The following is a 19530-nucleotide window of genomic DNA, read 5'->3' on the forward strand; positions in this document are numbered from 1 at the left end:
GATGGGAATATATTGATCAATTTTATTTAGCCTAATACCACCACTTTATATTTTTAGTATGTTTATACATGTAATAACAAGGCTAAAAATACTGGGCACATGTAAATGTTCTACGTTTCTACCACTGTAAAAAAACTCCTTTAAAAATCAAAGTTTGGCTGTACCTTTATTCAAAAATGTTATACCTTCATATATGTAGTACATACTTGTGAATCAAATGTTTTTTTTGTGTTTTTTTGTGTTTTTTTTTTTATAAATTTCATACAGAGCATGTCAGTCTATTTTTTTCACTTTATTTAATGTTATTACCTGATATGACTTTCAAACCAAAGTTTGTTTGTTTGTTGGGGTTTAACGTCCGAGCAGCAATATTTCAGCTATATTCAGACAATGAACATGAAATGGATGATATAATGAACATGAAATGAAAAAAAAAGGATGGGTCACAAGAATAACAAATTTTGATTGCCACTGGAAAAAGGGGGGATGGGTAAGATCGGGTAATTTAGCCTCCTGTAGCGGAGCGCAAAGGTTCCTACTCCTATCGAATACCACAGCAGGGTTCTTTAACGTGCGAGGAACGTGGCATCTTTCCCAACATGGTGCACCACTATGGTTTGCGGTCAGGTTTTCCGTATTATAGCCTGACAACCACAGCATGTAACACCCCAGGGGTAACCCATTCCACCACCTGGGGCACACATCCCAGTTGCTCTGTGGGCTGAGCGTCCTAGCTTCTGGCTAGGTTTCTGAGCACTATTTAGTCGCCTTTTACGACAAGCTTAGCGCTGCTGCAGGCCTATTCTTTTGACACCCGGACCTGCACGGGTCTTCAAACCAAAGGTTGACTGTGATTTGAGGAAAAACAATATAGTATAGTGTAATAAATATTACAACAATATGCATTTTCTTGTATTAAACAAAAAGTAAAAAAAAACTTGAGCAGAGACAGATATAAATTGCAGTGGACATAAAACTCTACCTCACTCCCCAACCATGCAACTCAAAATAAAAGTAAATGTAAATTCCATTTATCTTTGCTAGTACAAATCCACAATTATCATTAACATTCACAGAGCTTTTTCACTGACAGCAAGATTAACCACATTTTGTAATATGAGTTTCTCGCATGGTTGTTGGGCTTGTAGGGGGATGGGGGAAGCCCAAACTCTGGGTTAGGAAATCAGTAAAACCCCAGGGCTAAATCACTCAATAAACCTGCAAGTAAAACTATCATATTACAATACCAACTAATTACTGCCAGAACCAGCTACTTCAAATTATGTTTTTCCTTTAATCCATAATTATCAGTTGATCAAGGCCCTGGGTCAGAATATCTATAAAAAATTAGTTTTTTAGTACACTTTTTTGTCTTTCAAGAAGTCATTTGCTTAAATTATTTTTAATGTATATCGTCTTTTAGCACTGCACACGACGAGTAGTCACCAATGTTGTGTATATAAAATTCTGTGTTCTATAACATAAATCTATAACATAAAATCACGCATTTTATGTTTATCTTTCATGTTTTCATCGGATATTTTCATTTTTTGATTATAGTCAAAATGCGATCGACTATAAACGGAAAGTATCCGATGAAAACATTTTGTTTAAGATGCCTGTACCTTGTATGAAAGATAAACATAAAATGCGTGGTTTTATGTTATAGAACTACAATGTTATGCTGTGTCGTGAGATGCAGATAAACATTATTAACTTATAGTTTTATACCCTGTCCTTTCTTGCAGTCTCTGGTCTTCTAGAAAGTCTTCAACTTCTGTTATGTCGGTCTTCTTCCATCCTTTCTTTCTGTTTTTGCTTATTTTCAGTTTCTTCCGACTTATTTGTGTCCGTTCCATGTCTTGACTGCTTTCCAATTCCACGTGCATCTGTTGACATTGAGTTATCTTCTCTTAGAAAGACAAAATTACGAAAATATGACTGAAAACCACAAAGTCGTCTTCGCTTCAAAGCCCGGTAAATCTAGAATTAACAAAATTTGCATCTTTGCACATTTTTCCAAAATTATTTTGAAGTAACTCGCTAAATCAATGCGAATTAAACAATATTTCTGAATTATTTAAACGGTGAATTTCGGTCGAATATTGTTTACCTGTAGGAGTAATCAAGGGAACTAGCGGAAATCAAAAGAATGTAACCCAGGGAAAAAGACCAGACAAACACAACAAAGAACATAAAATAACCAAAATTAAACTTACAATGTAACAAAAGTAAGTGAGCAACTTGGACTCCACTAAAAACTTGGAGCATGGACTAGGTGCACCCGTAGGGCAAGCATCATTTACTTATCTAGAAACATTTGGCACAACCATTTGATTCAGAGGGAAAATGGGGCTAGCAAATTTTGAATAGTTATAATATTTATTATTTTTGATATTTTGCTGCTCTGAAAATTCAATTTCATTATGTAAAAAGTTCATAATTCAAACAAAACCTATATATAACCCACCTCACCTGCTCCTGTAGACTAATAAGGGTCCACAGGTAATCCAGACCCAATAAGCAATGATCTAGCCCATTAAGCTTTCATGATCAAGGTATTCTGAAAAAATGAAAGAAAACTCCACAAAGTATCTTGTTCTATACATCAATAGAACCTCAAAATAAATATACATAAGTAACATAATAAATGAAATTTATCTCAAATGAATAACAAGTCCTATGAAAAAGTTTCTAAAAACTGAAAATTCCCTAACACTCAAATGAAATCTATCCTTAGTGAGAAAAGAAATTCTAGGAATATAACCTGGCTGCTGGGATCATTTGAACTTGGCGACAAGAATACTCGTATACGAGTATTGTGCACAATACTTGTATATAATTAATATACGAGTATTGTTCTGAAAAAATTAAAAGACCACAATACTTGTATATGAGTATTGTAAACAATACTAAGTATTGTTCACAATACTATTGATTGTTAACAATACTAAGGAGGGAACAGTTTATTACTAACTATGATTGTATCTGTATATACTAACAAGTATCTATTACAGATTGTTCATTTTGTTTCTATTTTACTGCATGTATATTATATTAATGTTACTCTATTTTTATATTTTGTATCTATTGCACATGCATTGTTTATTTTGTTCCGGAATTTTGTTGCATGTTGTTTTGTTGGTTCCCCCTATCAGAGTTTTGCAGCTCGATTCCAGTATGCCTTTTTTTTTTAAATGAAAAAATAAATTGATAACTCTTCTTGTTGATAAGATTTATTTACAAAAACACATGTGAATCATAGCGACAATAGAATTATACATGAAGCAATCAAATTATAAATTATACATAAATCAATTAAATTATAAATTACACAAAAAGCACTACAATCAAATTAAATTACAAAAAAGCACTACAATCAAATTAAATTATACTAATAAAAGCACTACAATCAAATAAAATTATACATAAAGCACTACAATAAAATTATACATCACACTAAAAATAATTAAATAATAAAAGTATAGACACACACACAATAAAAACAATACATTTCATACATATAACAATATTACAATCAAAAGCGTTCATAAACTTCTACGGCCAAAAGTGACAATCTCATCTGTTCAGTGGTCTTTGGGTGTTCGTCCAGTTCTTCCAAAATGTCTTTCTTCTCTGTAATACGTCTTCTTAACTCTTCTTTTGCCAATCTGTTGATGTTCTTCATGATGTCCTTCACTTGCAGTGCTCTGTCTGCCTTCTCCATTGCCATGTTGGTTTCTGTATCCTCTGACTCTGAAATGATAGAAAGTAAAAGATAAATAATAATTATACCTACGGTTTAAAACGTATTTATAGAGGACATACCATTATGATCTAGTGCACATTTACTCTATATACATTTATATTCTTCCTTAATTTGCATTGGTAACTCAGAAGTAGTTATGTGTTATTACAGAAAAGGACGTATGCAGAACTCCATGTAATAATAGTTACTTATATGAAACGAAAAGGCAAATTATTTGACGTTTATAATCATACTTTTACTTCAATGAAATGATATAAAAATTATACATCAGTATTGCAGTACTTACGATGTCGCTTCCTGTACTGGTACTGAGTCTCCATCTCTGTGCGTTTCCTATTCACTGTGTGGCCAGTTCCTGGGTTGGCACTGGGTAACTGCACAGCTCTGTTGGCATCATACGTGGCTGAGTGGTTCCTCCAGTGTGTTGTAGCTATGTCTTTTGCCTTGGTGAGCGAGGTAAACCACAAATCAAAGTACCAGAGAGGTCGCCGTCTGTCAAACGAGATTTGGGTCTTTGGCATTGCAGACACATCGACCAAACCAGCTATCACCTACATGGAGACTGTTGAGGAAAGAGACAAGGCCACACTACTACCAATCATTGCTAAAGTTGCCAGACCAGGTTCGATCATATACTCAGAGCCTACAACCAAATTCAACAACAACTAGGCCTTGAGCATAAGACTGTCAACCACTCAGTCAACTTTGTTGACCCAGATACAGGAGTCCACACACAAGCGATTGAGTCATAGTGGGCAAAGGCTAAATATAAGTTTAAAACTATGAAAGGTGTAAAGGCAGATTCCCTTCCATCGTACCTGGACGAAAGAATGTGGAGAGATCGTTGGGGCACTTCTACCCAAGAAGCATTTGACAACCTGTATAAATGCATAGCCGAGCAGTATCCAGTTGCTTAAAGATATATTTAAACAAACAGTCCTTTTCAGGACTACCAACAGCCCTTTTAAGGGCTACCAATATTTTTCAAAAAGAATGTAGTTGTTATACTAAGTCATAAAAATGAGTAAATAACAATATGATCGTAAGACAAGATAAAATGTCAGATGGTTATTAAAAGCCAATAATCAACAATACTCGTATACAATACTTAATTACTTGATTACACTTTACAATACTCATAAAACAATACTAAATTGTTTATTAGCCAAAAAAATCAATAATCAACAATACTCGTATACAATACTCGTATACAATACTCAGGTAACTTTTTAATAAAATACCTGAGTATTGTGCACAATACTCGTATACGAGTATTCTTGTCGCCAAGTTCAAATGATCCGGCTGCTGCACAAATGGCTTAAAAGATTTAACAAGTTAAAATTCAAATCTCTTACACAAATCTAATAAACATTTATTTACTCTGATTACTTTATTAACTTTAGAAGTGTAAAAATCTGCTAAACAAGGTGAAATAGTAGAAATTAAAACTTACATTTCAGCACATCTCTCATCAAAGTAAATAAATTGAAATAATACAATACAATCAAATCAAAATTAAGACCACTACCAATGTCCTCAGTGCCTACATGCAAGATAAGATGACTAAAGTTAAATGTGTTTTATCGTGTGATACCAACCGAAAATGAATTTAAAATCTATAAATTTACTAGGTGTGACCAATCAGAAACATGTTCACTAGGTATCTAATAACAAACTTCAAAGAGAGGTCATAAAGGATATAGAATTAAAAATTTTTAATTAAGAAAAATTTACCCACTGTTTGGAGTATCTTGACTTGTGGTCAGAAAATTGAATTATTTTAAACTTTTTTAGGGCCAGAATTTTTATTTCCAAAAACTGCCCAGGCCCCCACCTTCCCCTCAAATCAAATGGTCGTCCCCTCACATACAAAATGTAAACTTAATGCAAATGGTATGGTTACATCAAGATTTTAATTAAACTGGTTGTTGACTGACCTCATTTTATCGAGATGTATTTGTTCATGTAACAGTAAGAGAAAAGTTTTAATTCCATCAACAGTTGTAGACAATAACATTGAAATAAAAATAATATGCGTATGAGGTTATAGAACCTGGGAAAATGCAAGACTAGTTTTGACAAGGTATTTTTAGCTCACCTGGCCAAGGGCCAGGTGAGCTATTGCCATCACTTGGCATCCGTCATCATCGTCCTCTGTCATTGTTGTCCTTGGTTGTCGTCGTCCATCATCATGGGTAAAAGTGTTAAGCATGATAAGGTCTATCTATGATCAAATTTTTGTTTTAATTTGTTAAGCCATGTTGGAGTTATTGCCATTTTTTTTTTACATTTTTGGCTATTTGTAATATTATTTCTTTCAAAAATCTTCTCCTCTGACACTACTTACCAATTGAAATCTAACTTTGTATGAATGTTCCTTGGAGTATCCTGCATAGAACTGGTGTGGGTATTTATGATCCATCGAAAAAACATGGCCCCTGTTACAAAAAATAGACTTGGCAGGTGTTTCTAGAAAAGCGGAGGATGCTTACCCTACCAGTGCACCTAGTCCATGCTCCCAGTTTTTAGTGGAGTCCGAGTTGCTCATTTGCTTTTGTTACTTTGTATGTATGATTTTAGTGACTTCATGTTCTTTGTTGTGTATGTCTGTTTTCCATATCAGGTCTTTGTCCCTTGATTACATTCTTTTGATTACCGCTATAACCTTGGTTCCCTTGATTATTCTTTCACAGAGTACTGTGGTCATACTGTGAAATTTTTAACATCCTCTAAGGCTGTGTAGCGGAGCCTATAATCTATTGGAATGATATGAACTCAGCTGGGAAGTGGTTATAGACCTGCGAAGGGGATTAGAAATGAATCGGATTTTTTATTTCAGGAGTGAATGGGGAACCAAAAGATGAAAACTTTTCCTTCCAGCATTGCTCCTTTCCACAAGGTTTAAAGAATGAAGAAATTTTAGTGAAAACCTTATATTTGTCAGTTGATCCTGCTTTGGTAATCATATCTGGCTAAATTTACTATTTGAATCTATTAGTATGACATCATCAATGGTGTATAATTGTGTATATAACTGTTACTATATGATAAGTTGGACTTCCTAGATGACTTTTCACTCATTTAGAGACTGAACAATATCTGCTTATTTCATTTCCATTTTTTATTTTTAACCATGTTTGTTTCCACATCGACATTAATCCTGAATAGCGTACATGTTTAACAGACTATTCTTAGGAAAGCTTGGCCAGAAACAAAATATTTATTTCAAACCTTTACTATTTAAACTGAAAGATATTCAAAGATAATAGCAGGGACTATTGATGGTTATAAGACTAGTAAATTTTGTTTAATTTAATTAAAACTATAGTCCTTTTCATTTGATCATTGCAGAAACACAGTTAGATTACAAGAGTTAGTTTTAATTAGATTGATTGTGTTTTTATTTCTTTCAGTCTCATAGTGAACAGATTTCATACATGTAAAATAGAATGAAAGAAAGTTTCAAAAAATGTAAACTTAACAATTTGGAAAACAGAAAATATTTAAATTTTTTTTTCTATCAACATGTTCCAATTTTAAATGAAAACTTTGTACTTATTTATTTACAGCGATGCCGGATGAATGAGAGTACAGGTGTTGAATATATGGGACCATGGCAGATTGGAGAAACCATTGAAGGTTTTGGGGGTATTGGGTGTGTTGTCAAATCTTTACATCCAGATTATAATGAGGGAAATTTAGTTTGTTCACAGTTTGGTTGGCCATGGATGGAGTATTTTGTAAAGAAACCAGACAAGTCAATGCAAAAGGTTTTGAAAAATTAATATTTCTTTCCACAATTAACCAATATTTTTTTATTTAATGACACATAAAACATAGCTGTATTTTTTACCTTTATTTTGTGGAGAAAGGTTTCTATTCTCCCAATGATTTTTTTTATAAGAATAAGTCAGTAATTAGATGAATGGAGTAAATTATCTGCATGTTATCAGTATTTATTTTTATTACAAGGTTTGTTCAGGTAAAACTCTTATTTTCAAGTGTGCACCACAGGCATTGAAGTAATTTCAAATAGACTACAACATAGTCCTCAAAAATCAAAATCATTAACAAAAGGTGGATGGCATTACAGTCACATTACAAAATTTGGTCTGTGAGATGATGGACAAAATTTTTTATCCAATCAAAAAGCATGTTACTTCTAAAATTAAATTATTTGCAGATAGACCAAACAACTGTTGGTGGCAAGATATCCTACTATCTTAGTGTATTAAGCCTGACTGGACTGACTTCTTATTTAGGTATAACAGAGAAAGGCAATATAAAGCCAGGCTCTACTTTAGTTGTTAGTGGAGCTGCTGGTGCCTGTGGATCGCTGGCTGGTCAAGTAAGTATGGGAAACTATGAATAAATCTGTTAGGCCTATCTTTGAAAGGATTTGTTGAAAATGTTAAAGACCTTCCTTTTTGTATCTTCAGCTTTTATTGGCAATTGTATTGTCACATGTTTGCTTCATTGTGATTCCTGTTTTGCCAGAAAATGGTGGGGTTATAACTAAACTGTTAAGGACTAGTTGCGAAAAGAGACAAAAAATAGCATTTTTTTAAAACTTAATTATAGAACTGTGAGTTGCTTGTATCACAAGGTTCAATACCACTAAAGTTGGGATGTGTTTAATTTTTTAGGGTGGTTAATGTATCCATGACAAACATTTTTCCAGTTTCAGAGCAATCACTTATCTCTATGCAGTTCATGTACTATTAGGTTCCACACCACAAAAAGAAGGTTTTGATGGATATAATGAGTAATGGCCCTTATCTCTAGGAGTGAGGGACAAAAAGGTTCAGAAAAAAGTGTTTTCTTCACTTTTGTATAAATTGCTTAGTTTCTATGTCTTAATACCAATTAAAAAGTTTTTAGAACACTAAATCAGCATGCAAATTACTAGTAAAAGTGGTATAGAATGTTGTTAGTACTTGTCCCTAGGATTTGAACTCAGCAGTCATAACAAGCTGCACCCTGTAAGGCATTTTATTTATCATTTTGATATAAAGTCAGTTGCAGTGCTGTAAGTTCAGAAATTTTTCTAAGTATTCATTATAGGAATTGGGTAATTTTTCACTAATTGTGTTTTTTATTTTTGAAATATTAATTGAGAAGAAAATCTAGATTCATTATACAATATTGTATGTTTTAGTTATTGCAATTATAATCCACTGAAATTTTTTCACAATAGTAAAACATCACAATTTTTAAAATTTACTCTTAATATTACTGTGTTATTAGTTTAAACATATTTTATTTTCATGAACATATTACAAAATGGATATGACACAAGGAAACATTCTTTATGAAGTAATTACACTATCATATTGTATGTTAAATAAGAGATTCAAATGCATTAATATACGTATATAAGACAGAGTGGGTTGACAAAAAAATGAAAGATGGTTAGGGAAGGTACATAATGTGTCTGTGTCCTGTAAATATTTATAAGAACTTGACTTTCTGCCTCAATATTATTCTATGCTAAGACTGATTCACTTAAATCAGAACATGTCTCTTGAGATTTTCTCCCACATCTATGACAGTTTTACTTTTCTAAATAATGATATAAATAACTGAAGAGCATATCTTATCAGTACATGACTATTGAGGTAAATATAATTATCAAATATAAATGTATCTTGTTTTCTTTCAGTTTGGAAAACTAGAAGGATGTGGAAAAGTTATTGGTATATGTGGAAGTGAAGAAAAATGTAAATACCTTAAAGAAGAGTTACAGTTCAGCAATGCTATCAATTACAAAACCCAGAATGTAATGGAACAGTTGATCAATTGTTGTCCTGATGGTGTAGATGTGTATTTTGATAATGTTGGTGGATCAGTTAGTAATCAAGTGATCAGGCAGGTAAAGCTCCAGGTGGATCAGTTAGTGATCAAGTGATCAAGCAGGTAAATCTACAGGTGGGTCATTTAGGAATCAAGTGATCAGGCAGGTAAATCTCCAAATGTTTTAGTTAGGAATCAAGTGATCAGACAGGTAAATCTACAGGTGGGTCAGTAAGGAATCAAGTGATCAGGCAGGTAAATCTCCAGATGTGTTGATTAGGAATCAAGTGATCAGGCAGGTAAATTTCCAGGTAGACCAGTTAGGAATCATGTATTCTGGTAGGTAAATCTCCAGGTGGGTCAGTTAGGAATCAAGTGTTCAGGTAGGTAAATCTCCAGGTTGATTAGTCTCTGTGTGGATCAGTTAGTGATCAAGTGATTAGGCAGGTATGTCTCGATGTTAAATAGTTACCCATCGAGCAATCAGGCAGGTTAATCTCTGGTTGGAACAGTAAGGATTTAACTGTGGTCAGGCAGCCAAATCTCTGGTTGGATAAATTTAGGAATTAAGTGTTCAGACAGGTAAGTCTCCAGGTGGATCAGTTAGGGATTAAGTGTTCAGGCAGGTGAATCTTCAAGTGGATCAGTTAGTGATTAAGTGATCAGGCAGGTGAATGTCCATGTGGTTCAGTTAGTGATCAAGTGATCAGGCAGGTGAAACTCCATGTAGATCAGTTATTGATCAGGTGACAAGGCGGATAAATCTCCATTTAGATCAGAGGGGAATCTATAGATCAGGCAGGAAAATCGCCATGTGGAAGTTTTTTCCTTTACTTATCTTGTTTGATTCAATAATTTTTGTATAAATAATTCTAGAAATGCAATATTACAGGTGTGCAAATCAGGTGAATTTATATTTTCAAGGATTTTTATTAATATCATGAACATCTGAGTTTCAGTTGGAAGTCAAATAAATTGACTAATTTATTGCATAACCATAATATTAAACCTGTCTGCTTAAATGTTAAAATCCTCAATGCATGGACCTTTTTAGAATGAAATAGAAATTAAAATGAATACAAATGGAATGTGCAAGAAATTATCAGTTCTGAGAAAAATTCAGCTTGGAGTGTTTTCATTTCTCTTTCAAATGAATTGATATTTGGTATTTCCATCTACAAAAATCAATTGATTGATATTTCCTCTTCTCATAACTTAAGATGAACAGAGATTCCCATATAATACTGTGTGGACAGATAGCTGTGTACAACAAAGATGTGCCATACCCACCTCCTATACCTGAGGAAACACAACAGATTTTAAAAGAAAGGAATATTACAAGGTACTGTACCATACATGGCATTTCTAGTTATATCTTCACTTGTGTGAGTTAAATAGTGATAGGGATGTTGTTCCTTCCTTTACACAAAGAGGGACCGATCTGTTATTTATTACTCCTCCTACACCACAGAATGGAATTCAGTAAAATTTCACAGAATTTTTATTTATTTTTCCACTTTTGCACCTCCTATTTTAGATTTTGATCAATTCAAAATTTGGGTTTTCTCAAAGCAATTTATGGACATGGGGACATTCTACATAACTGAATGGAATTGATGAAACTTCAAAAAATCTTTGATGCATTTTACCATTGTATTCCCTATTATTTTAGATTTTGAACCAAATCAACCTGGAGGTCATTAGGTTCATATTATCAAATGTGAGAGTGGGAGTATCAATTTAGGCAGCATTGTTCACAGTTTTTATACTACCTCAAACATTTTTTTGGTCGCATAATGGTATCACTTCATCATTGGTTAATTGGCAGCCATTAAATTTTGTTTATTTAACTTGAGTAAAACTATCCAATCTTTTTGAAAAATCTAACACATTGTTCCTAGGAAACCAGAGGGCCCATTTGTGGTTTATTCACGTTTCTCCAACATTTATTAGGCTAAAACAACATCAATTAAGGTTAGGGATTATGGGGTCCTCAAAAGGGTTTGATAGTTTAAATTTACCTGTATTTTACCTTTTCCAATAAAAAATGTTGGATGATATTTTTAAATGATTTCATTGACTAGAGACACAGTAATATAATAATAATTTAATGTTTTTGCATTCAGTTTTGTTTCTTCTTATGCAAAAAAGTGGCATATTAAAGCAGTGAATATTTTTTTAAAATATATTTCTATCTTTTTAAGGCAAGTATTTGAATTGTTTTTTTAAAATTAAATAATTTAAAATTTGTTTAGGCAATATAATTTTATTAAAATTACTTACAAAAGTAAAAGCCGAGTCAGTACTCAATTCGATAAAACAGATGTACCAAGGAAACCATACCAATACCAACTATAAAAACTGTAAGAAGGAGCTAAACTATGTTCAGTAGAGTACATTGACATCAACCCAGACCACGAAAACATAATAGCTGAACTGCCCACAAATCCCGTACGTAATTCTACCGATCCAGAAATAAAGAAACACCAAGACTACCATCTACACATATGGACATTTAACTCAACGGATAATGGGCACAAATACTTGTATATGAAAGATTATTTATTATTGATGATGGCAATGCAGAGAAAATACTCACATTTTTAACCACAAGAAACCTGTCCAACGTTGTTTCTGCAGACATCAACCAACAGGAACCAAATATCAACCGAAGAACCATGCGCCAACAACCACCTAGAAGGATGGCACAGCAAACTGAAGAAACTCGTTAGACACGCCCATCTCAATATGTACCAGTTGATAGAACTGCTCCAAATAACAAAAGCAAACAAAGAGGCCAATCAGATTTAGGTAGCAGCTGGCACAACAACAAGACCAATACTGAAGAAATTCTGAAACATCGACAACAAACTTGCCATCCATAAAGATAGATGCCTCAATCAACAGAAGACAGCTGAAGATTATGCAGACCAGGCATTCTTTTGTATACGTATGGAACTTCGGTAGTAATAAATTGTTTGAAATTGACTTTGTGCTATGCTTTCAATGTATAGTTTTCCTTTCCTCGTTTGTATACCCCGGACTTGACTTTTTATGAGCAACTTGGCGGGTGTTTCTAGAAAAGCAGAGGGCGCTTACTGTACTGGTGCACCTGGTCCATGCTCCCAGTTTTTAGTGGAGTCCGAGTTGCTCATTTACTTTTGTTACTTTGTATGTATGATTTTAGTTACTTTATGTTCTTTGTTGTGTATGTCTGTTTTCCATGTCTGGTCTTTGTCCCTGGATTACATTCTTTTGATTAACGCTATAACCTTGGTTCCCTTGATTACCCTTCCATGTTTTGTTAATTTTGCATTGTTTTTAGTATATGGTACGTGTATGCAATAACTGTGATATATTTGTAATACAATAATTATAACATATATTTGTCTTCTTTCAATATAAAAAAAATAGAAAGTCAGCAACAAAACAATAAATAACAACATTACTGTGATCAAATAAACAAAAAATCGAAAAGTACTTAGTTAAAAAAGGTAAAATACAGGTAAATTTTAGTATCAAACCCATTTGAGGACCCCATAATCCCTAACTTTAATTGATGTTATTTAGTCTAATAATTAAATGTTGGAGAAACGTGAACACACCGTTGCCACCCCATTAGTTTATGGAGATTTTGCCTTACCCAATTTGAAAAGGGGGAAATAGGTATTGGAAAAGATAGAAAACTTTTTTTTTTTTTTTTATCAGATTTTGATGGTCCTGTTGTCACTGGGTTACTTTTTAGATTTTTATAAGACTACGAAAATATTTTTCAATTGTATAATGGTATCACCTTTTTGGCATTGTTGTCATAATTGTTAGTGTTGTCTTTGTTGGCACAGTTTACTTTCGTTTATTAACAAAAACCCGAGTAAAACTTATCCAGTTTTTTTTTTATATTTAAACATATTGTTCCTAGGAACATGGCCAAGGGCCCTAGAGTTTGTGGAGGTTTCTGCCCTATCGCATTTGGTAATAAAGGGCTGAAAATGGAATATAGGTGTTATCATTAGAATTGATAGAAAAAACTTAACGTCGATCTGATTTTTATTATATACATGTTCCTTTTGAAACTCTATTTTGAAAATTTTTTACAGTGTAGACATTGGAGTTAAAGTAGTACAAAATTTGGCCAAGCCCAAATAAATAAACTTTTTACAAATTTTTAGTCCGACTTGAAGAAAAAAAATCATAGGGTCAAAGGCACCACACCCCCAAAAAACTTATTTTTGGTTTGATTTTGAAAATTTTATTTAATTTGCAAATTTTGTGCTATATTGTGTCCAAACCAGTTGTTATGTCTTAATGAACTGTAAGTCCCTATGCCTGAGTATATCAAAAATTAATTTTGTGTCCACACTTGCCCCAACTGTTCAGCTTTTGTCACTGCAGTCATGTCATGCAGCGATCTGTGAAGCTCTTTATTAAATTCTGTTATGGGTTTTTTAACTGAATAGGTTTTTATTTAACTGTTTTGGAGTTATAAGAGTACAAAATTGGGCCTCAACTGCAGAAAAAATTATTTGTTGCAGGTTATGTCCATTAACTTTCATTTATTTATGATAGCTTGGGTAAAACTTACCTGATCTTTTTGAAATTTTAACATATTGTTTCTTGGGACATGGCAGAGTGCCCTATAGTGTTTGACAGTTTTTGCCCAACACCTTTTAAATATAAGGAGCTGAGAGGCAGAAAATGATTATCATTAGAATTGAAATTCTGTTAATAACATTTTTACTGGGTAGACTTATTTTTAGCCATTTTGGAGTTAAAGGGGTACAAAATTGTGCCACACCCAAAAAAATCAAAATTTTGATTATGGTCCAGTTATGAAAGTTTCTGTTTTGTTTGATTTTTTTATGTAAATCCCTGCTTGTCTTTTTCAATCCGATTTATAATATCTCTTACAGTTTTTAGCTCACCTGACCTGAATGGCCATGTGAGCTTTTTGTCATCATTAGGCGTCTGACTTTGTCGGCTGTATTTAACTTACATTTAAATATCTTCTCCTCTGAAACCACTCAGTGGATTATTACCAAAGTTGGTCACCATCTTTTTATGAGTATCTACTTAAAACATTATATTGATTATATAGATCAAGCATAAAACATGGCCCCATTGCTGTTTTAAGACCCGAGGGATCAAGTTACCATTTTCTACATATCTCAAAAACTATAAGATGTATTGATAAATAAATGTGACTTTCCTTCTACAGCTTGAAAAGTTCTACAAAATTTGAATTTGGTCAGAGTTGTTAGGCAACTCCTTGATAGAGTTACTGTCCTTAAAAGGCGAAAAATAGCTTCTTTTTTTTTCAGTTTTCAGCCAATATTGTGAATACTATAATAGAAGGAAAAAAAAACTTTCATTTGATGAAATGATCCTTATGATCAGGCCTACAAAAGTCTTAATTGGATGAAAGTTGGTGTACAACTCCTTGTTCGAGTTGTTGCCCTTGAAAGGCGAAATGTTTCTTGTAGGTTTCAGCTAATATCTCAAAAACTGTAATAGATAGAAAAAAACTTTCAGTTAATGAAATGTTCCTATTGATAAGGCCTACTAAAGTCTCCCTTGGGTCAAAATTGTTGGAAGACTCCTTGTTCGAGTTATTAGCCTTGAAAGGCAAAAAATGAAGTTTTTTTATTAAGGCCATGTGAGCTTTTGTCATCACTTGGCATCTGTCTTTGTCATCGCTGTCATTCATCTTTAGCAAATCTTATAAAATCTTCCCTGCTGAAACCACTAAACAGAATTTCATGAAACTTAGTCACATTCACATGTCTACTCCCAAAATTGTATATGGTATGGTCCCTTGCCAAAAAAACATTGTCATTGTTACTAAATATAGAGGATAGGGATCTCAGCATACATTTTGGTTTATATCTTAAAAACTGTAACACATAGATGACATGTAAGACTTTTTAGGCTCTTTGGTTTTTTTTGGCCCTCCAAATTTGAAGTTGATCTAATTACAAGTTTTAGAGTCTTTGTTATTTTCTGATTTTATCTATTTTTTTCAGTTTTTGGTTATTTTCTTGAGAAGCATAACAGCTAGCTTGACAAAATCCAACTGTATGAACAATAAAAAGACCAGATCCGTCAATGGTGCGAATGTCAGAAAAACTCTTGCGTTTCTGTACAGTGTCAAAAGGTCTATTATTGATACAAATTTCAGAATAATCTATTTGACCCTCCTTAGAGTTATGGCCCAGAAAGTGTCATTAATGACAATTTTTCCAGTTCTTGCCTGCCCTGTAGAAAAAAAATAGCAGATTGATGATTAATGTAAATTGAAAAATAATCAGTATAATGAGATCTATATTTGGTTGAAATTTCAGAAAAATCTGTTTATTTTTCATGGAATGGTATCCCTTGAAAATACAATTTTGACAATTTTTCCAGTTTTTTCCTGGTTTCCAGAAAATCAAAGTTGCTGAATTTGTATATATTTCACTAATATTTTGATAATGAATACATAATGATATAGAGTTGAATATGGCAATTCTTTCAATACTGAACAGGTGAGTGATTTAGGTTCTTGTGAACCTCTTGTTTAGTTTTAAGGGGTCAAAGGGGCAACATCCTGAAAAATCGACTTTATAATTTTCATAAATCTTATTTCAATCCTTGTGATATTTGAAAACTATTTTACAAGCAATTCATATTTTTAAATAATGGAAAATGGTAAATATTGTGTGAAATTTAAAGGAAATAATAATTTTACTTAGGTTGGAAAAATGGGTTGATTTTCCTGTGTATGGTCGAACAATACATGTATTTTTAGAAATACTTATTTGATATGGAACATTTACATGCATATAAATGAGGAGGAATAAAAATACCTTAATTCCTAATGCTTAACCAAGGTTTGACATCTTTGCAGTAATGTCGTAAGTAGGACCTGTTTAATTTTTTTTTCTTGTGGAACACATTATGGCCTTTATCTCTGCTTCTACTGAGCTTATTATAACAAAACTTGGGATAAATGGTAAAAGAGAAGATTTATTTTTGTTTCTGCTTGATTAAACATGGTTTGTGCCAGAGGGCTATCTATAATTTTGATATTTAAAGATCAACTACCCAGAAACCATTTGTGCCAAAATTATGAGACTTGAGAGTTGTTAACTTCTTTACCCTCTACAAATAACCCACTTTTATGTGGCTCAGGTGGCTACAGCCAACCTGTTGCTATTGTAACTGTTCAGGAAACATATTGGCATGTATCTTTCCTAATGCTTAACCAAGGTTGGAAATCTTTGAAGCGATTCAGACTCCTTAAATTTTTGCCTTTACTTTGTAAAAGTTTCTCTAATTTGTGTTTCCAGGGACAGATTTTTAGTACTGAATTATACAGAAAAGTTTGATCAAGCATTGGCTCAGATTGGACAATGGCTTATTCAAGGGAAACTGAAGGTAAATTTTAGAGTACATTTATACATGCATACTTTTTTGTTTTATATAACTTTCTCTACTTTATAAGCTAATATTTGTCAAGACAAATAAACAGTATGGAAATGATTTGTTTTAAATTTATGTAGAATTTATATATACCTGTAGAAACATGAGGTATTTTATTTGTAACTAGGAATGTAAAGAGCTAGTTATGACATCAATATTGGGATAATGTGCCTTTTGCATTTGCAACAATTTGCATTGCACTTGCGCTGATTTTAACTGGAGCTCCTTTGCCTCAATCTTTCTCTCAGCTACTACATGGTTATGCTCATTTGGTGCCTTGACATTTACAAGTTCATCAACATATGTGGTGACTCTAAACTTTACATGACTTGTTTGTGCACCTATAGGCTGTGTTTCCATTTTCAGCACATTAACCATTCTATATGCATGGTCATCACTAACCGAAAACTGAACCATTTGATTGTTTCAGTGTGAATATAGTTCATGTTCGATGATGAAGTTTCTGATTAATAAGAGTACAAAGTGAACAAACTTGGTATATAACCAACTGAACACGTTTTATTTACAGATTTATCCAGTATACATTCTAGTTATTATACATACATCTTTTTCATTTACCGGTAAATGTAGTTACCAGTTTTACCTGTAAATACGTGCTATTAAAAAGTTATAAAATAAGCACAAGTAAAATGTTACGCCACAGGATGTTCTTGTTATTTATGGCAATCATTACATTGGGGGTTGGGTTAGGGGTCCAAACTTTTATCTTTTTATCTTTTCTTTAATAGAACATAGGGGCCAAATTTCTCCAAAACCATTTGGTTTAGCAAGATTCTGACAGGCTAAAAATATTCAGCATGGTACGATCTACCTGTTTGCCAGTTTTTGTGAAAATTTGTGAACAGATATTGGAGTTATTGCTCTTTTTCAACTTTTTTTTATTATATTTTAAATGCCTTCATTTTAAAAAAATCTTCTCTGAAACTACCAAGCAAAATTGACTGAAAGTTGGTGTGATTGTTTTCTGCACAAAATCACTGTTGAGATTTTTGGTCTGGTGAAAAACATGGCCGCTGTTACCAAAATTGACGATAAGGATCAAATGGCAGAATTTTGCAAGTAACTCAAAAACATTGAGGTTTAGCTTAAAAATCTGGCTGGATTAAAATAGTTCAGCATCATGGGATGGACCTATGCCAAAATTTTCAGAAAGATCCGTTGGCAGATGTTTGAGTTGTGGGTCCTGAAATGAATTTTCTGAATTTTACATTTCTAACTTTGAAATTCCTCTCCTCTGAAACTGCTGGAAGGATTGTAAACAGACTTGGCATGAATGATTTTTGATCTGGCAAAAACCATGGCTACTGTTACTAAAAATAGAGGATATGGGTCAAATTGAAGATTTTTGGAAACTACTTGTTAACAAATAGGTTAACCTAAATTCTGACATGGTAAAATTGATCAGCATAGTGAGACAGACCTATTGACAAAATTTTCATAAAGATTTGTTGACTAATGTCAGAGTTATTGCCCTGGAAGAGTCAAAAAATGACTGAGATATTTATTTCATAATTTTAAAATTTACTGGAAAACTGAGATGCTCTCTTTTGACTTAATGATTCTTATGACAAAAGTACAGTAGTGTCCCCTGTTGATTTTGAGTTATTGCTTTAGAAGGCTTAAAAGACTGCTTTTGACCAGGTGAGCGATCTGGGCTCTCTAGAGCCTGTAGTATAATTAAAGAAAAAATGTCTTATGTATACCATGTGTACTGCATGTTCTTTGGTCTATAAAATGTGTTGATGGGTGCCAGAACAACCTGCCAAAGAGTGAAAGAATGAGTAGCATGTATGACAAAATATGGGAAATTTTCAAATGCTCAAATGATCACTAATCAGAAAAAAAATGGTATAACTGGTAAATTGTTTTTCAGATTATTCAAGGTTTGGTTAGAACAGGTTTTGCTGTACAATGTATAAGTTCTGTGTAATGGTGATGATGTAATCTAAACTCATGAATAGTCATTTTTTGTTTGAAGGTCCGAGAGACAATAACAGAAGGGTTGATGACTGCAGGTCCTGCATTTGTATCTATGATGAGGGGAGGAAATATAGGAAAGCAATTAGTTCATGTAGGAATACTATGAAAGTTCCACTGGTTATTTTTGACAGTTATATTGAACTAGTCTATTGTATTAACAAATTGTATTATTAAATAAATTAAACCAGATGCACCTAGAATTCAGCTACCATTTTTAATTTTTTTAATGTCAATTACTCATGTCTTAAAGAATAAAACAATGACTTTTTTGTAATAATTTATTTTTCCCATAATGCAAGTCAATAAATTTCTTATAACATATATACATAAAATATGTACACTAATATATATAAACTTGACACTGTCTCACTCTTTCTAACCAAATAATAAATCAAGCGGGCATGCATCAACAAGATATGCCAAACAAAGTCCGCCAAACATGTCTCAAGAGTTACCGACTTTCAAGGGAAAAAACTATAAATAAAAATATACATAAATATACATGTATG

At 32.9% G+C, this 19530-nt stretch overlaps 3 protein-coding genes across 7 annotated transcripts in view; 1 reads left to right on the forward strand and 2 right to left on the reverse strand.

Moving 5' to 3' along the window:
- Nucleotides 1-1926, reverse strand: part of LOC148624000 (ribosome biogenesis protein NOP53-like) — a 20812-nt gene extending 18886 nt beyond the window's left edge. For both annotated transcript variants that reach the window (XM_088566398.1, XM_088566399.1), the window contains exon 1: nt 1732-1926. In XM_088566398.1, the coding sequence (XP_088422524.1) occupies nt 1732-1889 (158 nt within the window). In that variant the 5' untranslated portion in view covers nt 1890-1926. The remainder of the gene's footprint in view (nt 1-1731) is intronic.
- Nucleotides 1918-19298, forward strand: LOC148624001 (prostaglandin reductase 2-like). 4 transcript variants are annotated; one of them, XM_088566400.1, is made up of 8 exons: nt 1918-1977; nt 6609-6727; nt 7339-7539; nt 7953-8117; nt 9432-9641; nt 10783-10904; nt 16888-16975; nt 19020-19298. In XM_088566400.1, exons 1-8 carry the CDS (start codon nt 1938-1940, stop codon nt 19125-19127), a joined length of 1053 nt encoding a protein of 350 aa, XP_088422526.1. In that variant the 5' UTR covers nt 1918-1937; the 3' UTR covers nt 19128-19298. The 4 variants fall into 4 exon arrangements, with proteins under 4 accessions (XP_088422526.1, XP_088422529.1, XP_088422527.1 ...); XM_088566403.1 differs by lacking the exons at nt 16888-16975; nt 19020-19298 and adding an exon at nt 15583-15825; XM_088566401.1 differs by lacking the exon at nt 6609-6727 and having other exon boundaries at nt 1922-1977.
- Nucleotides 2720-5376, reverse strand: LOC148624002 (uncharacterized). The gene is made up of 3 exons (XM_088566405.1): nt 5223-5376; nt 4056-4331; nt 2720-3756 (listed from the first exon to the last, which is right to left on the reverse strand). The coding sequence occupies exons 2-3, from the start codon at nt 4288-4290 to the stop codon at nt 3539-3541; spliced, it is 453 nt and encodes a 150-aa protein (XP_088422531.1). The 5' UTR covers nt 4291-4331; nt 5223-5376; the 3' UTR covers nt 2720-3538.
- Nucleotides 19299-19530: the final 232 nt, after the last annotated feature.

This window comes from Perna viridis, chromosome 2, assembly GCF_037379345.1.
Source record: "Perna viridis isolate PV_CMFRI_1.1 ecotype Kerala chromosome 2, ASM3737934v1, whole genome shotgun sequence".
NCBI lineage: Eukaryota > Metazoa > Mollusca > Bivalvia > Mytilida > Mytilidae > Perna > Perna viridis.

Excerpts from the sequence above, each read along its gene's own strand:
- LOC148624002 (XM_088566405.1), bottom strand. The coding sequence starts at position 4,290 with ATGCCAAAGACCCAAATCTCGTTTGACAGACGGCGACCTCTCTGGTAC. Across the intron at positions 3,757-4,055 it reads CCAGTACAGGAAGCGACATC|AGTCAGAGGATACAGAAACC; the intron begins GTAAGTACTGCA and ends CTATCATTTCAG.
- LOC148624001 (XM_088566400.1), top strand. The coding sequence starts at position 1,938 with ATGACTGAAAACCACAAAGTCGTCTTCGCTTCAAAGCCCG. Across the intron at positions 8,118-9,431 it reads GTGGATCGCTGGCTGGTCAA|TTTGGAAAACTAGAAGGATG; the intron begins GTAAGTATGGGA and ends GTTTTCTTTCAG. Across the intron at positions 9,642-10,782 it reads GTAATCAAGTGATCAGGCAG|ATGAACAGAGATTCCCATAT; the intron begins GTAAAGCTCCAG and ends TCATAACTTAAG.